Genomic DNA, 20,421 nt, shown 5'->3' with positions numbered 1-20,421 from the left:
GGTTTAATAAAGACGCTGGAACCAAAAGTTATACAATATGAATATTACAAAAAAAGCCAGAGCACAGAAGAGAGTAGACCTGATGTGTTTGTATCAGTGTCTTTGTCCAGGTGATGGCAGTATTACCCACTTTATCTCAGTAAAGTCACTATGAATTTATATCATTGCAAAGCCAAAAGAAAACGTAAGAAGTTTCTGACTTTACACAAGAAGAGGGGGGTTGATTTTTACTGGATTCCTGTGTTCATTTTATTCTCTTGCTTTAATGCATCACTGCTGTCGAGTTTGAATCTGTTTCTTAAAACAAATGCATTTAATCAGCCTCATTTTTCTCACTCATGATAGAAGTATTATAATGTTTTGTCTTTTCAGTTCATGTAATCGATCACCTTAAACAAAGCTAACCTGCATGAAGGATGTTACACAAATAAACCGAGAATGTGTGCCGCTGTATTTTTTTTACTTAAAAGCTAGTTAAAAAGCTTTAAAAGTTGTCTCTTAAGAGAAACGTCTCTTGCTAGAAAATATATTTTTCTGTGAAATGTAATCATTTCCAGTTGATAACTGGTGTTTAACTTCCTGTACAAAAGAAGTAAATCTTTTCAGCTCTGCTGCAGAATCCAGTGTGTCTCGTGTCACCTTCGTTCTCCAGACAGCGCTTCCTGTCGGCCTCGCTCTCAGCCTTGCGGTGGCTCTCCAGGCTTTTGTGCTGCAGCAGAGCCTTCTCCCTCTCCAGCTGCCTCAGACTCGACTCCAGGTTCTTTCTGCTGCTCACCTAAAAATCAATCATAAACGCCTTTGTTTAACATCTCCTGCGGGGATGGTTTCATGCTACTGTGATTCCATAATTCACTTTATGAGAAATTATCCCCAGAATCCAAATGGGCTTCAACACAAATTCAATCACAATAGACATTTTAATGTGGCCGTTAGAATTCAGCAGGCGCTCCAGCTGAACCTCCCTGGATACGAGACGCTGGTATTCAACCGGAAAGTGGACAAGTGTGGATAATAAGAATCATTATTCTGGCTCAAATAATAGAGTTTTTGGGAAACGCCCATTAAAATGTGTGAGGAAGAAAGAACTTCTAAAATCCCAGAGGGGTCGTGAACCAGCAGATATTGACGCCGGACAGACACAGAAATATTCAGGTAATTGGATGTTCCCTGTGATTAACTGACCTCTTCCTCAAGTTCTTTGGAGAGCTTTTCCAGACGAGTGGTGGTGGCCCTGCAGAAAAATACAAATGCTTAAAAATAATAATTTGGCCACCGCGCATAAGCAAATAAGTGGAGCAACATGATGCGGCTCTTATTCCTCATACACAATGTTCCCTACAGATCACCCACCTGTATTTTTGCTCTAGATCATCTTTGACTTGCTTGTCATTATTCATCTGCATCTCTAGGTGGCGAAGTTTCTTCTGCAGTGCTGCTGACTAAGGAGAGAAAGAAAGAAAGACTTCCAATTTATGCGCTATACACTAAAGTCAGAATTTAACACACACAGGGTAAGAAGACATGTAACATCAATAGCTAGCTAGACTTTGCAGTGACACGCACACTGTCTGAGCACTGGCAGAACGCCTGATGCTCCTTTATAGGAACTATCGGCCTTTATAAGGCCGATAATTAAAATAAATTTAAAAGTCAAGAAAAGACGACAGAAACACCCTTCAACCATGTTTTGAATGTTGTTGTCCTTGGTCAAAATAGCACAGAAACTATTTTCATGGTTAATGGTGTACAGTTTTTAGGGGCAGTCTTTTAGGACTATAAACATTCTTACAATTAGAAGTATCACAACAACCTTAAACCACCACATTAGTCACTTAAAGGTCAGTATTGAAATACAGCTTACTATACCTTTAATCACCTATATTTAGGCAACTGATTAGAAACAAAGCGAAAGTAAAACATAGGGTTTGTTTTGTTCCTCGTAATGGGGGCAGTCTTTTAGGACTGAAGTCAATAAAAGTTCTTCAGATTAGCGTTCGGCTCAGCCACTTATACTGAAAGCTGCTTAAGTCTCTGTGTGCGGCTGAGAACACTGAAATTCTAACAAAGTACAAATAAATCATGGGATCAGGGAAGAAATCCCCCTGTGAGTCATTTCCATCATAATCCTTGATGTCTTACAATGTGAAGTTGATCACAATGTCAACAGGCCTTTTCTGTGTGGTCATGTAAACTGATACCAGACTTATTTATTTCCTGAGGAGCTCGGTCCGGTATTAATGCAGTCGCTAAAGGTGCACCTGGCAGTTACTGCGTGTGGGAGTCAAAGTACTTACCTCCCCTTTTGAATTCTCATGAGCCACTGAGTTGTTGGAAGCATTTAATAACCTGAAGGAGGAAATGAATAAAATCAGCCCAAGGTCAAGGACACTAGAGCCAAAAGTAAATCTATAAATTGTCTTCGTGGAACCACGGAGGTCCCTAAAATCATGGGAAATGAAGAGAATGGGATGATTTACTGGTCTTCTTTGAAGTAGGTGAAGCCAACAAAGGGTAACTGATTGCCGACAAATGCCTTAGGTGTGGGGAAGGTTTCTACATCGCCTTTGTCGTCTTCTATCTCATCAAAGTTGCTGGTGTCTATGTCACTGCTCAGCTCTGGGACCACAGGGGCAACCGCTGAGGCGAGAGAGAGATAAAGAGAGAGACAGGAAAAAGGTGAGAGTGAATTGGTGGAAAAAGGAAGCACTGTGTAAAAATATGTCTAATAAATCATTTTAATGTGCTCTCTGATCCAGCTGCTGTTCTGAAGGAATTCCTGCTAAAGTTTTAGATTAAAGACGATCAAGATTAAAGAAAAGGTTTGCAGGTGCTGTTATGCTGAATTATATTTCATTTAAATCTAATTTTGATATTTTTTAATGTTGTTTGATTGATAAAAACTGTGAGTTGAGGGTGTGACCGTTTTTGGCTTCTGAAGTAGAGCATGCCAGAAAAAAATTGGAGTACATCTGATAAAATTTAAGAGCTCTCACAGGACAACAACAACAACAACAACAAAAATTACTCATCTGCGGGAGCTGCGTTCTATATTTGGTCACAAATTCTGACTTTCTCCTGAATTACACTTAGGAATGATAATTTTGTATGCTTGATGCATTTCTGGCAGGTATGGCCAAAGAAAGACAAAATCTGCTGTGCCCAAAAGAGATATCCACAAGGTAAACAACTCAGAGGTGTTACTCTGCACACAGAGTAAAGTGGAAGGAAAGGTGAAATTTGATTTTAGATGTAGGAGAACAAAATAAAGTATTGTGCAGAATTTAAATGTAATGGTTTTTGAAATTGTTTTGGAAAGTGCACAATGGGCTTTGCTGGAAGCTGAGCACTCATCTACAGTATATTCTACGTTCATTTCTACTGTTCTTCAATTTAGTAGTGGAAAATCCACTTGCTCTTATTTTAAAAGTTCAGTCGCTGTTAACCATCTAGCCTCTCACTTCCCAACGGCCGGCACGCTGGGCAGTTCATTGTCATGGCAGCCTTTGATGCAATTAAGCTGCTTTTTCTTGCAGACAGACAGACTCAAACTCAACAGTCTTGGACTTGCTGCTGGTGACAGCAGTCCTCCTGCTCTGGACATCTGCAGCAAGCCAGAACCTGCAGGAGGTGGAGGTCTAGTTCTGCTCTGTACAAGTACTTTGCAAATAAAAATACCCATGTGATCTGCGCATGCACTTACCCAACCACCAAACACATGGTGCTAAACGAAATACACTTCATATTGAGAAAAAACTAAAACATGTATCATAATGAATGATCATAGGTAGCAGAACAAAGGTTGTATACTAACTGTCTCTGATGGTGTCAAAGGTCCACTGGTCATTTTTGAAGAAAGGATGTCGCTTGATTTCCTCCACGCCGTTTCTGCCTAATCGCACCTCCCTCAAAACAAAAGCAAACAATGAGTTGATTGAATTGGACCTTTGTCCTTAGTTAGAGGTGACTGGGAATAAATCAACTAAGTCATACAAACCTTTATAACCTTAAATATTAAGAGACAAACACACAGATAAGCGTAAGTGTGCTGTTGTATCAACATATTATGTAATCTCTAAGTATTGCCACACAAAAAAAGAAACCTTGTGCTTACGTCTGGGACCAGCATGAAGAAACTACAGCTTAGATATATATATATATATAAAAAAAACATCCCCATGAAGGACAAAGTGGTTTGTGGGTTGACAGACAGATGGAGATGGACAGTTGTGTATAAGAGGAAGAGTTTGAGAGATAACATAAGAGTGCTATTGAGGTTCCCCCTGTTACTCTCTCCAAGAAAATACACAGGTGCATTTTCCAAAATGTCAAACCCCCTGACATCTTCTTCTTGTAAGATCATACCTGTCAGTCAGGAAGGCACAGATGATATTCTTGGCATTGTTGGAGATCTCCACATCATCTGGAAAATTGAGGGAGTTCTTGTGGTCCATGATTTTACTGTATGTTCCCACCAAAGAGTCTGCGTAGAACGGCGTGTCACCTAAAAGTGAGCAAGCAACACTGAAATAAATTGAGAGACATAAACATCAACACATACGAGTTAAATTATTTTATGAAATGTTCACCGACCGACGAGCAACTCGTAAATGAAGACCCCTACGGACCACCAGTCGCATTCTCTCCCATAATAGCCATCTCCTCCCTGGGATTTTAGCACTTCTGGCGAGATGTAGTCTGGAGTCCCAACAGCTGTGTCACAGTGCACCATGCCGGTCTGCAACATAAATCCAGAGATCATTATATGTTTAGTACCCTACAGGTATGGTTTGATTTATATGGGCATAAGCTAAAGCAGAGTGTTGATCCAAATTTAAGAGACTACTAAAAACTAATCCTTCCAGGTGAAGGCAGAAGCAGAGCTCACTGTAACAGCTTAGTTATTAAAGTGGACTTGTTATATTTTTATTCTTGGACTACACTAGAGTAGCTAAATCAAGCCATTTTAACCCCTTCCCCTCTCTCTTTAAGCCAACTTTCTTCAGCCAAAGAAACAGTTTGGACAGCAGGGGGTCCCTGAGATGATCACATAAAAATATTGTTTTTCACAGACATCATAGAGAGTAGAGAGAAGAAGAAAAGAAAACTGCTGAAGCTAAACATTTATAGCAATCCAAAGTCTGAGGTTTAGCTTTATTTCTTCTCTTTGGATTTTTTATTAGTGTTTTATATATAACGCTTTTGCACTCTCACAATACAAAGCCCTCAACTATGCGTCTATAGCACTTTGACTGTCTTTTTATTATAAACTGTATTATTATTATTCATTATCCTACTCCAAGTGTCAGCACAGCATCTATCCATCTCATACACTGACATCAGTATTTTCAAGCATTTTAATGATGATAATCTACCACTGCAACACCACATTAAAAAGAGAAGTCATCAACAGCTCCTCTTTGAAATAAAGTATGGGCCTAAAAAACCAAACCAAAACAAAACAAAATAAATCCAACTCTTATCTTTGCCAAAATAGTTTGCTCTAATATACTGGTTTATGCACAAAAAAAAACATTTATTAACTGGGCTTCACTACATCATTATAAGCATCTCAGAATCATTAAAAAGCTGCACCAAATGCAGCCCTGGGCCTTTCACGGCTTCACCCACGGAGCCACATGTGAGAACAAAAATGTTCAATGCAGTCGCAGCGGACTTTAACCTGCCAGCTCTCTGAGCAAAGCTGCTGTAATGTCTCCACTTAAGAAAAGGGCAGGTGATAGTATGATGGAGCAGAAAGTGAGCTTCATTTGTGCTGTCTGACGCACGCCCCATCCAGGTACCCTTGTAGTTACACTACTGAATCGTTACTTGTTTCCATCATATGCAATAAGCCTCAGGCCATATCTAGAGGTTACTTGTCTAAACTGAAGCATTTCTAGTTTGGCATTTGTTGTGTTTGTAACCTGGTAGGAAACTCTGCTGGCAGCAGAGACTCAGGTTTTACACTTTTACTCACCGAGTCCATTTTCATGCAAGTGCCAAAGTCAGCCAGCTTCAGGTGTCCGAGTCTGTCCAGCAGCATGTTGTCTGGCTTCACATCGCGGTGAATGAAGCCCATGGAGTGAATGGCGTCCAGGGCCATCACCACCTCCGCTGTGTAGAACTTGGCCCACTTCTCCGGTACATCATAGGTGCTGGTGAGGTTAACCAGGTCGCCTCCTGGCATGTACTCCATCACCATGTAGAGGTAGTGGTCATCTTGGAAGGCAGAGCACAACTAAAAACAATTTTGAGGTTTAATAAATTAACATATAAAACACATATTTTGCAGAAAATGTATTTCTTTGTTCTAAGTAAAACAAAGGATCCAAAGTAATCCAACTGGCAACACGTTCCCAGTGAATATTCCAATTAATGCACACGAAAGCTTTTTAAAAGCTGATCAGCAACTTAAATGCTGTACCTGCACAACCCAGGGACTGTTGGAAAAAGCCATGATATCTCTCTCTTCCCAGAAGAATGCTGAGTCTGAGCGTTTTATCATCTCAAATTTGCTGAGCAGCTTCATTGCGTAGACCTTCTGTGAGGCTTTATGTCTGACCTGAACAACAGGAAGATAAAGTTTAGAGATTCTCCAAAGTCTAATCTTACTCTATGAGAAAAGTTTGATGAAATGTACAAGAAAAGATACAATTACAATCACAACAGATAATTCATGAGTACATGTGCCACTTTCAGATTACAATACAATTAATGTAGACTCTTTTTTTTTTTTTATTCCCAGAGTGCATGCTTAGTTGTGGTTTGTAGAGTTTTCAAAAGTAAAATGGGGGCAGAGGCCTCAAGTATCAGGTTTCTCTTGTGGAACCGGCTCAGTGTGTGAGTTCAGGATACAGGCATGCCCTCTACTTTAAAGACTCAGCTTTCCTTTTTGATAAAGCTTATGTGTAGGGTTGCATCCTTTGGTTATGCTGATATAGGCTCAAGCTGTAGAGGGAACCCATTGCCTCTCCGTGTATTCATATGACACCACTACAGAACATAATTTGTGTTTTTGGTTGTTGGTTCTAAGTGTTCATCTTTTCACCGTCCACTCTCCCTTCAGCATAAGCAGCTGAGGTAGATGACTGGTTTACGGTGTCAGTTTGCACAGCAAACCTCGTCATGCAGAGAAAAGGATTATGGAAGTGAACAGGCATTTAAAAAGCTCTTTTCTGATCTTACTAACCACTCAAAGTCTTTTAGAATACAAGCCACAATTAACCGCACATTCATGCACTTCGAGCACTTGTATCTGCCTCACATCCACAGCCAATGTAGAATCACAAATAAACATAACATGTACTTCTTTGGACTGTGGGAGGAAGCCAGGGTACTTGAGGTAATAGGCTAAGGGAGAACATTCAAACTCCACACAGAACTATTCAACTATGCAGGAGATTCAAACCATGAACATTCATGCTATGAGGTAACAGTGCTAACCATGACTGTGGCAATACAAGCAGTAGATACTTTTGACATGCACTTCTCCAAAGTTAGAATCGTTTTGATGGTATGATGGATCCTTGATGGACGACTATACCACTTGTTTTTTTTATAGTTGCTTTTATAAAGCAACTATAAAAACAAAAACGGTGTTACCTGTTCATATGATCAGTACTTACCAGTTGCACTTCACCAAATGCTCCTCGGCCAATCACTTTAACTCTGTCAAAGTCTTCAGACTTCATCTGCAGATCTCGAATCTGGCCAATGACTTTCTCATCTGAAGCAAAAGTTTATTGACAGGACAGAGGAAATGAACGTGCATTAGTGTTGTAAATACAACGCAATTATTTAAGTGAACATCCTCTATATATTTATCCATCCATTTTCTTACTACTCATCCAGGTAATGTTCCAACAATTTAAGCTGAGATGCTCAGACTTCCCAGAAGACATATATAAAGATAGATATAGCCACGGTTTTATCACCCATTGATTCACATGATAATGACTGATCCATAAAATGATAGACCCTGTGAAGTATATCCAGTTTTACTATTCTCTGTCTAACGAGTTTCATAGACAATAGTACTCTAATGACTACTAGAATTTACAAAATGAACATAATCTTATGTTAAATAACCTTTGAAAGTAGCAATCAAGAACAAACTCATTAGGAAGGCATTTATTGATTAATACAGCAAAGAGGCAGTATTTTATACCGAACCTTTTACATAAAGTGATGATTTGACTGGTTTTGATAATCAGCCTTTTCTGAATAATTGAGCTGTTTACCTTCTAGATAATCATCTCTCATTAAGCTACTCACATCTGTTTAAGAAGGTCTCAATGTTTTTGTTCTTTCGTAGTGCAGGGTAGCCCAAGTCTAAGACCAGCGCATTCATGGAGTCCTGCAAAAAAAGAGAAAAAAAACCCCAAAACATTAATAATAAGCTCTAAGAGATCTATAAAAAAACCCTCCACAACACAGTGGAAATGCTTTGCAGGAAGGTGTTATGAAACCACAATGACACTGCACTGTTAAATAAATCAAAATCAACAAATGTACAGCAAAGGCACTAATGTGCTTTGAAGCAGTTCGAGGGGGTCACATGATTATCTAGAGGATTAACAATTCGGTTGTTCAGTGATGATGCGACGAATCCTACTTCCGGGCCTAAAGTAGTCTGCGTTTAATATGGCTTTTGTGTTGTTAACATGTTTAATGTTTTGTATTTTCTTCTATTTGATCTCAAAAAGCTCCTAAAACAGTCAGTGATCCCTGTTGACCTCCCTCAGCTTTTATGACCGCTAATCATTTGTTTAAGCTCAGTTTTTAAAACCTTAGGATGTAACTACAGCCCAGCCCATGCAGCAGTATATGAATGACTAACCTCACTGGTTTGATTTTTTCCCTCGTATCTTTTCTTTGGCTTTTCATCAAGTCTGTCTTTGTACGGACCGGCATTGCTCTCCTTCATTTTGTACATACCTTTTTGGGGGGCAAAGAAAAAGCAAGAATTTATTGGAACCGAAGAATGAACGTTTTGCGGTGCTGCAAATGCTTGCATTTGATGCGGTACTTGGATTGTTTTGCCACGAGTTCCCGGCATGCAATGCACGAAAGTCACGTGGTCTGTCAATCTCTATTGTGGATGGATTATCTCAGTTGTTCTCCTGGCTGAAGTTTGGTCCTTTTACAGCATCCTGCCATGCGATTACATTTGTTCCTGACCACCGAGAACACTCACGTTAACTTTTATCGAGTGGGAAAAAAGTTAGCTTGTTTATATTATGCTAACATAGCTGTGTCGCTAGCGGTCACATAGCACATCATTATATACCAGCTAGCCCAACTTCAGTAACCCTACAAACGTCACTGCTGTTTAGTTTTCTGTCTTCATTTATGTTAGAAGTGATAGCAGAGCTGTACGTTTTAATTTGTTTCCAAAACCCCGCAGTCAGGACATGCTATATTGTATTTAGATAGAAGCTAGCGAGCTAACTCCCTGCTAACTTCTAACTCCGTTGAATGTCATAAATTCCGTTTTCATGGATGCCTGGATGTTAAACTCAATTGTTACACCTGGTAGAGCAGAACGCTGATCATTTTATTAAAGATGAAAGACTTTAGACAGTTTTTCAACTCTCAGTAATGCCATAGTGATCGTTTGATATATGGACCTGCAGTGGAGTTTAGACCCAGACACGGCTAGTGACGTCAGACTGAACAACCGGATGGGATTCAGTAGAGCTGGGCGATATGAGATTTTTTCATATCACGATATGTTTTTTTCATTTCAGGCGATAACGATATCTATCACGATATAAGCCAAATAACTATATTTGTAAGATTTAAATGTGCCGTTGCTCACAAGTAAAATGTGAAATAATCAGCAGCTTGTTTTTATTTAAATATTTATTTCCCATAATAAGTTCAACAGGGTAGATGTACTTAAGGAACATGAGACTTTTTCAGATAAATAAAGGCAAATATTGCAAACTACACAAAAGGCAGCCACTAAAGCGTTTAAGTTTCAAAATAGAACAAACAAAACAGACTAAATGGTCAATTCCACTTAGAAACAAAATATTAATTCTAAAAATAAATCTTAGTTTGTTTTACAGAAGAACAGACAAAACTGACTAACTTTTGTCAATATCAAATAAACTGAGAACTAAAAGGAAATTCTCAATCTCTCCTTGTTGTATAGCTGAGCTTTTCAAACACTTTTAACAGTTACTTTAGTCTGACAAAAGCCGAATGACGAATTAGCGCTTCCAGTCAGAGACTGAGGCTACGTCCACACGTACACGGGTATTTTTGAAAACGGAGATTTTCCGTTTTCGTTTTAAAAAATAATCCCGTCCACACATAAAGGCAGAAATGAAGGAAAACGCTGCTATGAACATGCCAAAGCAGCAGGTGGAGCTAGATTCCTAACCGTGCCGAAATGTTGGCCAATCAGAAGTCTAGAAGCCTCGGTGGGAAAAAGTAAACAAAGCTGGGGCATAGAAGCAGAACCGAGTCGTATGTGTGGAGGGACAGTAACTGTGTGTATATGTAAGCATTTAAACACTGCAGAGAGTAGAATTAACAGTAACAGTATTGTAGAAATCCATTTTACCGAAACAATAACGTGGCGCACAGTGTGACGCATGCACCAGTTTATTGTATTTCCAGACTTGCTTTCGGCACAATTTACAGTGCACGCTACTCTGTTTTTGTCAGACTTGAAATAGCCGAAATACCTTCACACTACGGAACTTCTATGGCTCTTCCGTTCGACAATCTCTCCGGCATTGGAACCATCATCTGTTTTCTCTTCGGTCACGCTCGGTTGATTTTTCTAGTCGGCACACTCATTTCCTCCATTACCCGCTGGCTCCATTACCCGCTGGCTGCTTCCCAAACAAACACACGTGCGGCTTGGCACTTGTGCTGTACGTAACAAGTCACGCGGACGTGACGCTGCGGCTGTGATTGGTTCGGCTCTGCGCTACTTAATTTGGATTGGCTGACCTTTTTTTTTTTTTTTTTTTTTGAGGACAAGAGCAGCGAAGTCTATCGCGATAGCTTAATTTCTCTATCGAGTAAAAGTTATATCGCGATACATATCGTTATCGTTCTATCGCCCAGCTCTAGGATTCAGGATATGGTGGCATGCTGTCTGTCCTTCCTCCCCTCAGCAACAGCATTTTCAAACTTGTCACCTCTATGGAAACATTAGTCACAGTGCTGTTGCAAAACAAATCAAGCCATCATAAACGGCGCATGGATGGTAAAAGGCTGCGTCACACAGCAAGTCACTGTGTTTTTGCATGAAATGAGACAAGTAGTCATGAGCTGCCAGGAAGTCTGTTGTTTGCATCAGCACTGATTTTTCACACATGATGCAGATGATGTGACGTGTGAGCACTCACAGATTAGGTGTCAAAACAAAAAGTGCATTCAAAATTTCCATAATTTGCCATTTACCAGTTTTTTTTTTCTTTTTCCTCACTGAGATATAAGTCATTTGGCTGCACTTATTTTAAGGAAGTATGAACTATAAAAGAAATGTGTCATAATCAGTCAATACCAGCTTATTTTTATCCCCTTATCATCACGACACAGCCACTGGTAATGAATTAATCCGAAAGATGAACCATAAAACAAAATTAAAAATATGAAATCTAGTTTCAAAATTAAAAAATAAAAATGTATCTAATGTAGGGGAGACCATAAATTCATGAGGGAATCTGGACCTGAGCAATTTAAACAAACAAACAAACAAACAAACAAAAAACCTGTATGGAGTATCTTTTGTTTTCTTTATTTGGTGCTTTACATTTTTTACTTCCTTAGCAATAATATGCTGTTTTGGGTGCATTATGAAATGATACATTGTTAGTATTGCCTAACTGCTTTTGCACACATGTATCAAATTAAAAGTAACCCACACTGATAGTAAATAGAAAATATTCATCAGCAATCGCTTTAAAAATGTTTTTTTTCCCCTGCAAGCCAAAAGCCAACTGTATTTTTGATTGTTTTGGATTTTGAATCTAAATTTGTGACAGAGAGATGCTACAATGCATCTGAGTTTGTGTGTAAATAACAAACATTTAAACAATAGGAGCATAAAACAACCAAAATAAGAATGAGTAATGTAAAAAAAATAAATAAATAAAAATAAAGTTAGAAAAAACTAAAAGGAATATATTACATTACAGCATAAAGGTCAGCAACTCTTTCATCCATTGTCCATTATACTTTAAAAAAAAAAAAAAAAAAAAAAAAAAAAAAAAAAGACCTTATGAGTCACATCTGTGGGCAGATTACTCCAGAGATTTGTTCCATAAAAAAAAGAAAAAGAAAAAAGCATATGTAAATATAGTGAGCAGAGTTCAACAAACAAATGAATAAAAATAAGATAATAAAAATAAGTGAAAGTCCACAGTCTCAAAGTTGGATGTCCATTTCCCCAATGTTTTCTGGTTTTTATTGTTTGAAATTCTCAGAGAGGAGGGTATTTGTTCCACTTCACATATTTCGTGAATTATTTTTGACCTTTCAAAGACTTAAAGAATATCCAAAAACAACAATTTTCTTGGTCAATGGGCTTTTTATTTGTTTGTTTAACCGGCACAGATAATAACCGAACTTGACTGCAGGATAGTTCACATGTTCTCTGATGACTACTAATTAACAACTTTTTAAATTTCTGAAAAGAAACTCCTTCGCCTTCAAAAGTGTTAAAAGATAACTCCCAGGTTCTTCGGAAAGGGTTTTAAGGAGATCCATATTAGTATCTTTCAGGCCGTCCAGTAAGCCCTTTAAAGCCATGGTTTTGTTTCCCAGCAGCACATTAATCTGAAAATCATTTGTACAGCATTTACTAAACCTAAGGGAGCAAAACCAAAAGGCTAGGCTGAGATGGGACCTCAGAGGGACCTCACATGACCTAAATAAGCAGCTAATGAGCATCCATCCTATTTGGAAAGCTTCTAAAAATAAATAAATAAATAATTTTTTTTCAAGCATCTTCCATTCCAATAAAGGCAACATGCTAACTTAAAGCAAATCCAAATTCAACATTACAGACCACTGACCGCCTTTCTAAGGACAGTTTATGTTCTATTTTCTCACCACTGCACAGAACGAAAACAGTTCCACATCAATGCAACCCAGCGAGTCTGAATGAAAAGGGCCAACTTCCCCTCAGCATTTCATTCAACACAACAGTGCTCAACTTGACTGACTGGATACACAAACAGCAACTACATACAGAAGAAAAGTGTTTTAACTGAAAGCTGTGTTCCTCGAGAGAGACAGACTGGAGCAGTGACTCATTTTTCCATCAGCAGCTGCCTTCTTGATTCTCTGATATTCTTCTGATAAATGATGAACACGCTGTTTCTATAACCCTTGGAAAAGAGGCGGTCCCAGAGATAAAGTCACCTCCACATACACGCCACAGTCATAGGCTCAGACCTGCATTTACCACACTCATAGTGCTGAACACCCTCATAGTATTTATAGGCATGTGATTATTATTATTATTATTATTATTATTACAGCATGTAAAGTCAAAGGAGCTTGCAAAGAAAAGCGTCTGGACTTCTTTAAGTTGCTTGAAGACGTTTCACCTTTCATCCGAGAAGCTTCTTCAGTTCTAAGGTCAAATGGTGGAGAGTCCCAGATATAACCTAGTGGGAGTAACCCCCCACAGAGGGACAAAAGGACCCCCTGATGATCCTCTAATCGCCTCACAGACATACAGCATGTAAATAGCATACAAAGTGCTTCACAACTTTTTGAAAATTCACACAAAGACACATCCCAACCTACAGTATATAAATTCATACCTGTTTACAGAGTCTCAGCTGTGATTAAAAAATTGACTACAATTTTAAATATGTGGACCGTTTCCAATAGTTGGATAAAAGTCCTTAGCGGCCGATGACTTCCTTAAGTCTAGACTCCATGGACATAAGTGTTTGGATGTTCAGTCAGGCTATCTTCAGTTGGTGTTCGTTTATGGGTATCTTTGCCTTCGGTTTTATGTTCAGTAACTGAAAAGCATGTGCTCCTGGCTGAGAACAGATGACTGACTTGGCCAATGAAGATTGTTTTGCAATGAGAAATTCTTTGGTTGTTTTTGCAATATACTTTGGTATATACATTGTCACAAACACTAGTAACTTTGCTTCCACCGTATCTGAGAGCTGATGTGGCATGCTTCTGTTCTCAAGTGGTTCCTTTCCTCCTAACTGCATGTTCGTATATGCATATTCTCTTGTTCATACTGGTTGGGACAAAGGCTGTGAGAATCTCAGAGTAGTTGCTTCAAGAAAATTAGAGAGACTAATTTAAAGAGAGGTATATTCAGTGACTGAGGCCATTAGGAAAGTATTTACCAATGTCATAAAGTAAGGGGGGCATGGGTTTGTCCCCCCCTCCAATAGGCTTCTATACAACCAAATTTCTGAGGAAATAGGAACAAGAGGAGTCACCCCATGCTGGCACTACACGCCTATCTTGTGTAGCAGCTCTACCACTTACAGGTATTTGAGAAAGTGTGTGAACAGCTGAATAAAACAAACCCAACATTAGACACACTCATTCTTGTTCTTCCTCTGACACACACAGTCTGATTCATGGACATTCCTGAAAAATGTGTGGCAGGCAACAAACAAAGCAGCTGATGAGTATTTACCCCAAACTAAACAGTGGCCAGTACATTATTACTCACAGATGTATTTCAGTTATTCTTGTGACATCTGATTACCTCAAACAAAACAAAACAAAAAAAAAAATTCTGTGATGCGTGTTGTCCTGTTATATTCTTATTTTTCCCCGACAGGAAGAAAAGCTGGGCACTGTACTGCAGTATCGCAGACATTTCATAAGTATGACCCAGGGCAATGCAGGGAAACCATTAAATAAGCAAAGGACGGACTGTTGCTAACCTCTAATCGTTACAGCGTGTAACAGTAAGGAAGTCATCTATCAACTTTTGTCAGCTATGCATTCCTCAACGGTCAATAAGGAGCAGTTCGTAACACTGGACCGAGCCAAATGAGAACATGAGAACACGACGCAGTGCATACGCTGCATACTTGTCACTTTCCTTTTTCTTTTCTTTTTCTTTCATTATTGCGCTGTTAGGCGTTGTGATACAATCAGTTTCATCACTTCCTTTCTAGGCTTCTCCACTTTTTTGTTCTGTAGCCTCTCAGACTTATCTGCCCGTCCTCCTCTCTCCATCGTTCTCCGCTCGGATGAAATCGGCTTACGTCGAGCGAGCGGAGCACTCTGTTTCATCAACTCAACTTCCCCATTAAAGGACCGACCTCTCACAAAACTACTATTTAAGGGAAAAAAATACACACATGTGTGGGGGTGGAGAGGGTTTGTCGGGTGCGTGTTTGTGTGCGTGCACGTGCGTGTACATATACCTACATGCACACATGCGCGAGCATGGCAATACAGGAAATGATCCACCCCACCCCAGGGCTGGCAGATAATTTCACTGTGTCATGAAGCCAGTCCCTGTGTGCAAGTCATTTCCTCTGAGGCACCGTTACTGCTGCTACTGCAGCTCTATATTCGTCAGGCGGTGAGAGACAATGAAAAACACATAATGGATGCATAGTAGCAGTGTCCAAAATTAGCTCAATGAATCAACAGCAAAAATCCAACAACCAAGCATATTTTCATATAATAAATCGTCTTTGTGTCACATTGTAAATTTGATTTAGTCCATATTGTATGTATAATAAAAAAGATGACTACAAATTTTGAAACAAAAAGTATTTTAAATATAACACATATTTATCAGAAGTTAATCAGACACTGCCCGAGTACATGTCTTGATCACGAAATTCTGCTGATTGATGTTTTTAAAGTAAATCTCTCAGATTAGTCTTTGCCGTTTAGTGGGGGTTTATTAGGGATCGTGCCTGGCAGGTACTGGTGTGTGTGTGTGTGTGTGTGTGTGTGTGTGTGTGTGTGTGTGTGTGTGTGTGTGAGTTTTGTGCATTACACTCCTGATTTGTTTGAAAAAACACTTTCAGAGTAACCAAACATAATTTCTTGGCACTTTTGATGTGTTCCATTTGTCTTGGAAGTCGGATGTCGGAGTGACATTACCATCGAGATGAGTGTGTTTAAATAGTAACATGATGTAGCAAACAAACAAACAAAAATAAAAGAAGCAGGATTTATTTTGCCCCTTAGCAAGGTGGAGCCACTGATGCATTATTAACAACACAACAGCATAGTGCTTGTTTATTGCACAGCTACACAACGTTCACAGATAGAACCCAGTCAATGCTTTGCAAATGGCTTATTTATTTAGAGTCACAAACACACTGCAGTGGTGGCACGGATTTTGCACTTTTACTACCGCTTGTGTTCACAGCCGCACAGCCCCCATTAAGTTGGGGTTTGTGGAGCGGCTCCAACTTTCCGAGTTGAAAATTCCGACTTCATCTCGGAAATTCCAACTTCCAACTTCAACTGGAATGCACCATCGGCCACTGATTCATTCCCATGATGTAAGTGTTCACTGAGGCCATTTTAATTCGGCTTTGTAGAATTCTTTTACCATTTTTAAATACAAAACAAAATATGACACCATATGTGGCTGATGTACAGGAAGACAATCCCATTGATTTTATTTTAAAAGTCATGGCTGCCATTGCAGATAGCAGATATTCCCTACCAGCTTGTTCACCTTTCACTGTTGATGCTTTGCACAGTCTCTCTCGATCACTGTACAGACTCACTCTGTATTCTGGACTGCAGCTGGCGATAGATTCTCTCTGTCAGGCCACTCTAACCAGAATCTGAAACTGCTGGAGACATGCGACAAGCTCACACCATTGTTAACCGGATAAACATTAGTAATACTAGTCTGCAGCGTCAAACCCCAAGAGCCTCACTTGAGATGAGCCTATTGTTCGATTATAGATTTGTCACAAATTTAAATTCTTCAACAAAACTGTCAGAAAGCATAATTTTCTTGCATACGATACTTTTATGATAACGGCAGTTGCCTGAGCATGCAGGCTGGAATATGTTAGTGTCTGTTAACAAATCAAGTGTATTCATTTAGGGTACTGTGTGCATAGCTTAAGTCATTTTCAAAGGCGAAAGAACAGCCCGCAAAACCACGACAGGCTCCGTGAAGTGACTTACAATCAGTCCTGCCGGCTATCTATGATAAAACAAGCAGCACTGCTCAGCATTTTCCACCAGAGACGGACACACGCCTGAAAAGGCCACACATGCAGCAAATGTACGTGAGATGCATCCTTTTTCCTGTCCATGCAATGAAAGCAAACATGCACGATACATCTTCAAAGTAAGCAGAATGTAAGTGTCATTCACAAGTTCAGAAATTAACTGCCAGTAACCTGTCACATATTGTCAAAGTGAAACGGCTCAAACAGAAGACTGGAGAGAAAAAGCTCTACACCCAAGCCAGCACACCGTAAAAGATCGAATGGAGAAGGAATTCAGTTTTGCAGATTTCCAACTTTGGACATGAAAAAGTTGACAAAAGCTGTTTGCTGACAGTTGCCACGAGAAATGCAAAGTAAACACTGGTAACGCTTGGACTGGCTGCAGGCACGTAGCAAACATTCCCCATTTACAAGCTGGACCTCATGGTGATATATTTTTCTTATCCTTGTCCTTTCTGTATCCCTCCTTTAAATAAGATGAATCAAGTGTGGGGGAGGTACAAATAAATGTTACCATGGTGATGATGAGAGGCTCCACAGCGAGAGTGATATTATGTTGGTAGACACGCATTTGGTTTATTTTATTTTGTTTGCTAATTGCACCAGTCCACTTCAAAATGCTTTCCTGAACCACATTTATAGTAATTCTTACACTGCAGGATTAGCAGTAACCTCAAAGGTCATGCATAATAAGCCATTTAGTGCATTGGAGTTACACAAGGGAAATGACTGCAAATAGCTCTTTCAATTAACTTCCATTACTATAAAAAAAATAAAATAAAATAAAATAAATGTAAATGCAAAGGCGACTGGAAGTCTGTGGAAGCAGCATTTCTTGAATATTAAATAAGTGGTTAAGTCTCTGGGGGAACGAAGCTGCATCAATAGTTTTAACTTCAATGAATTTGAGACAATAAACAATAAACAGGTAAATATATAACCTTACTAATAATGACAGTCACTAAAACCACAAAATACTGACAATACTCGTTCCTCATTCCTTTAAAATGTGACATAAACTGCCATTTCTGGTCTTCATTTAGTCGTCTCCCCCCCCCCTTAAAACAGGAATGTGTTTTAAGTCCAGTACACAGGCCTAGAAACCAGTCAGCAACCTCCTACCAGCCACCAATAACAAAGGCAATTTGTTTGTTCCCCAACTTTTTGGCAAATGGTTACTGTCTCTGCAATAACATTTGCTAAAGCTCCGATAAGGGTCCTGAAGACGGTTCAGTCACACACAGGAGGGTCACCTGAAAACACAATGTGTATATCCTGACTGACTGGCAAGTGGTTGCTTGAGAAAAAAGGTCACAAAGAGGGTGATGCACCAAAAACATCCTTGCAACTCCTTTGGTCACTAGGAGATTGCCACAGTAGCCCCCGGTTATAGAAATAAAGCATAACTTTTACTGTAAAGGTGAACAGTCTCCATTTGGTTTATGTTACGTCTTTTTTGTTGTTGTGATTACAATTGTTAGCAACAATTGTAGCCAATGGGGTTATTGACTGGCCTCTAGGGCTATGTGACTGATGCCTTGCAGTCACTAAGTTATTTTTAATATTTAATTTAATTCAATTCAATTTTATTTATATAGCGCTAGAGCTGGGCGATATGAGATTTTTTCATATCACGATGTTTTTTTCATTTCAGGCGATAACGATATCTATCACGATATAAGCCAAATAACTATATTTGTAAGATTTAAATGTGCCGTTGCTCACAAGTAAAATGTGAAATAATCAGCAGCTTGTTTTTATTTAAATATTTATTTCCCATAATAAGTTCAACAGGGTAGATGTACTTAAGGAACATGAGACTTTTTCAGATAGATAAAGGCAAATATTGCAAACTACACAAAAGGCAGCCACTAAAGCGTTTAAGTTTCAAAATAGAACAAACGAAACAGACTAAATTGTCAATTCCACTTAGAAACAAAATATAAATTCTAAAAATAAATCTTAGTTTGTTTTACAGAAGAACAGACAAAACTGACTAACTTTTGTCAATATCAAATAAACTGAGAACTAAAAGGAAATTCTCAATCTCTCCTTGTTGTATAGCTTAGCTTTTCAAACAGTTTTAACAGTTACTTTAGTCTGACAAAAGCCGAATGACAAATTAGCGCTTCCAGTCAGAGACTGAGGCTACGTCCACACGTACACGGGTATTTTTGAAAACGGAGATTTTCCGTTTTCGTTTTAAAAATAATCCCGTCCACACATAAAGGCAGAAATGAAGGAAAACGCTGCTATGAACATGCCAAAGCAGCAGGTGGCGCTAGATTCCTAACCGTGCAGAAATGTTGGCCAATCAGAAGTCTAGAAGCCTCGGTGGGAAAAAGTAAACAAAGCTGGGGCACAGAAGCAGAACCGAGTCGTATGTGTGGAGGGACAGTAACTGTGTGTATATGTAAGCATTTAAACACTGCAGAGAGTAGAATTAACAGTAACAGTATTGTAGAAATTCATTTCACCGAAACAATAACGTGGCGCACAGTGTGACGCATGCACCAGTTTATTGTATTTCCAGACTTGCTTTCGGCACAATTTACAGTGCACGCTACTCTGTTTTTTGTCAGACTTGAAATAGCCGAAATACCTTCACACTACGGAACTTCTATGGCTCTTCCGTTCGACAATCTCTCCGGCATTGGAACCATCATCTGTTTTCTCTTCGGTCACGCTCGGTTGATTTTTCTAGTCGGCACACTCATTTCCTCCATTACGCGCTGGCTCCATTACCCGCTGGCTGTTTCCCAAACAAACACACGTGTGGCTTGGCACTTGTGCTGTACGTAACAAGTCACGCGGACGTGACGCTGCGGCTGTGATTGGTTCGGCTCTGCGCTACTTAATTTGGATTGGCTGACCTTTTTTTTTTTTTTTTTTTTTTTTTTTTTTTTTTAAAAGAGGACAAGAGCGGCGAGGTATATCGCGATAGCTTAATTTCTCTATCGAGTAAAAGTTATATCGCGATACATATCGTTATCGTTCTATCGCCCAGCTCTATATAGCGCCAAATCACAACATAAGTCGCCTCAAGGCACTTCATAGATACAGAGAAAAACCCAACAATCATATGACCCCCTATGAGCAAGCACTTTGGCAACAGTGGGAAGGAAAAACTCCCTTTTAACAGGAAGAAACCTCCGGCTCAGGGAGGGGCGGCCATCTGCTGCGACCGGTTGGGGTGAGAGAAGGAAGACAGGATAAAAGACATGCTGTGGAAATTTACTGC

At 39.3% G+C, this 20,421-nt stretch overlaps 1 protein-coding gene across 3 annotated transcripts in view; it reads right to left on the bottom strand.

The window, feature by feature from the left end:
• rock2a (rho-associated, coiled-coil containing protein kinase 2a) overlaps positions 1-20,421 on the bottom strand; it is a 47,861-nt gene that overhangs the window by 16,305 nt on the left and 11,135 nt on the right. For all 3 annotated transcript variants that reach the window (XM_085256963.1, XM_085256964.1, XM_085256965.1), the window contains exons 2-13: positions 8,275-8,356; positions 7,626-7,726; positions 6,425-6,562; positions 5,978-6,238; positions 4,591-4,735; positions 4,363-4,501; positions 3,812-3,903; positions 2,478-2,637; positions 2,295-2,346; positions 1,351-1,439; positions 1,183-1,231; positions 640-775 (exon numbers count right to left, since the gene is read on the bottom strand). In XM_085256963.1, coding sequence (XP_085113089.1) covers positions 640-775; positions 1,183-1,231; positions 1,351-1,439; positions 2,295-2,346; positions 2,478-2,637; positions 3,812-3,903; positions 4,363-4,501; positions 4,591-4,735; positions 5,978-6,238; positions 6,425-6,562; positions 7,626-7,726; positions 8,275-8,356 — 1,444 coding nt within the window. The remainder of the gene's footprint in view (positions 1-639; positions 776-1,182; positions 1,232-1,350; positions 1,440-2,294; positions 2,347-2,477; positions 2,638-3,811; positions 3,904-4,362; positions 4,502-4,590; positions 4,736-5,977; positions 6,239-6,424; positions 6,563-7,625; positions 7,727-8,274; positions 8,357-20,421) is intronic.

Source organism: Mchenga conophoros, linkage group LG19 (assembly GCF_057382185.1).
Source record: "Mchenga conophoros isolate Kocher_MC1m ecotype Shallow Benthic linkage group LG19, M_conophoros_male_GT1.1, whole genome shotgun sequence".
Taxonomy (NCBI): domain Eukaryota; kingdom Metazoa; phylum Chordata; class Actinopteri; order Cichliformes; family Cichlidae; genus Mchenga; species Mchenga conophoros.
The sequence above is the reverse complement of the archived record's forward strand: the minus strand, read 5'-3'. Positions and strand labels throughout refer to the sequence as shown.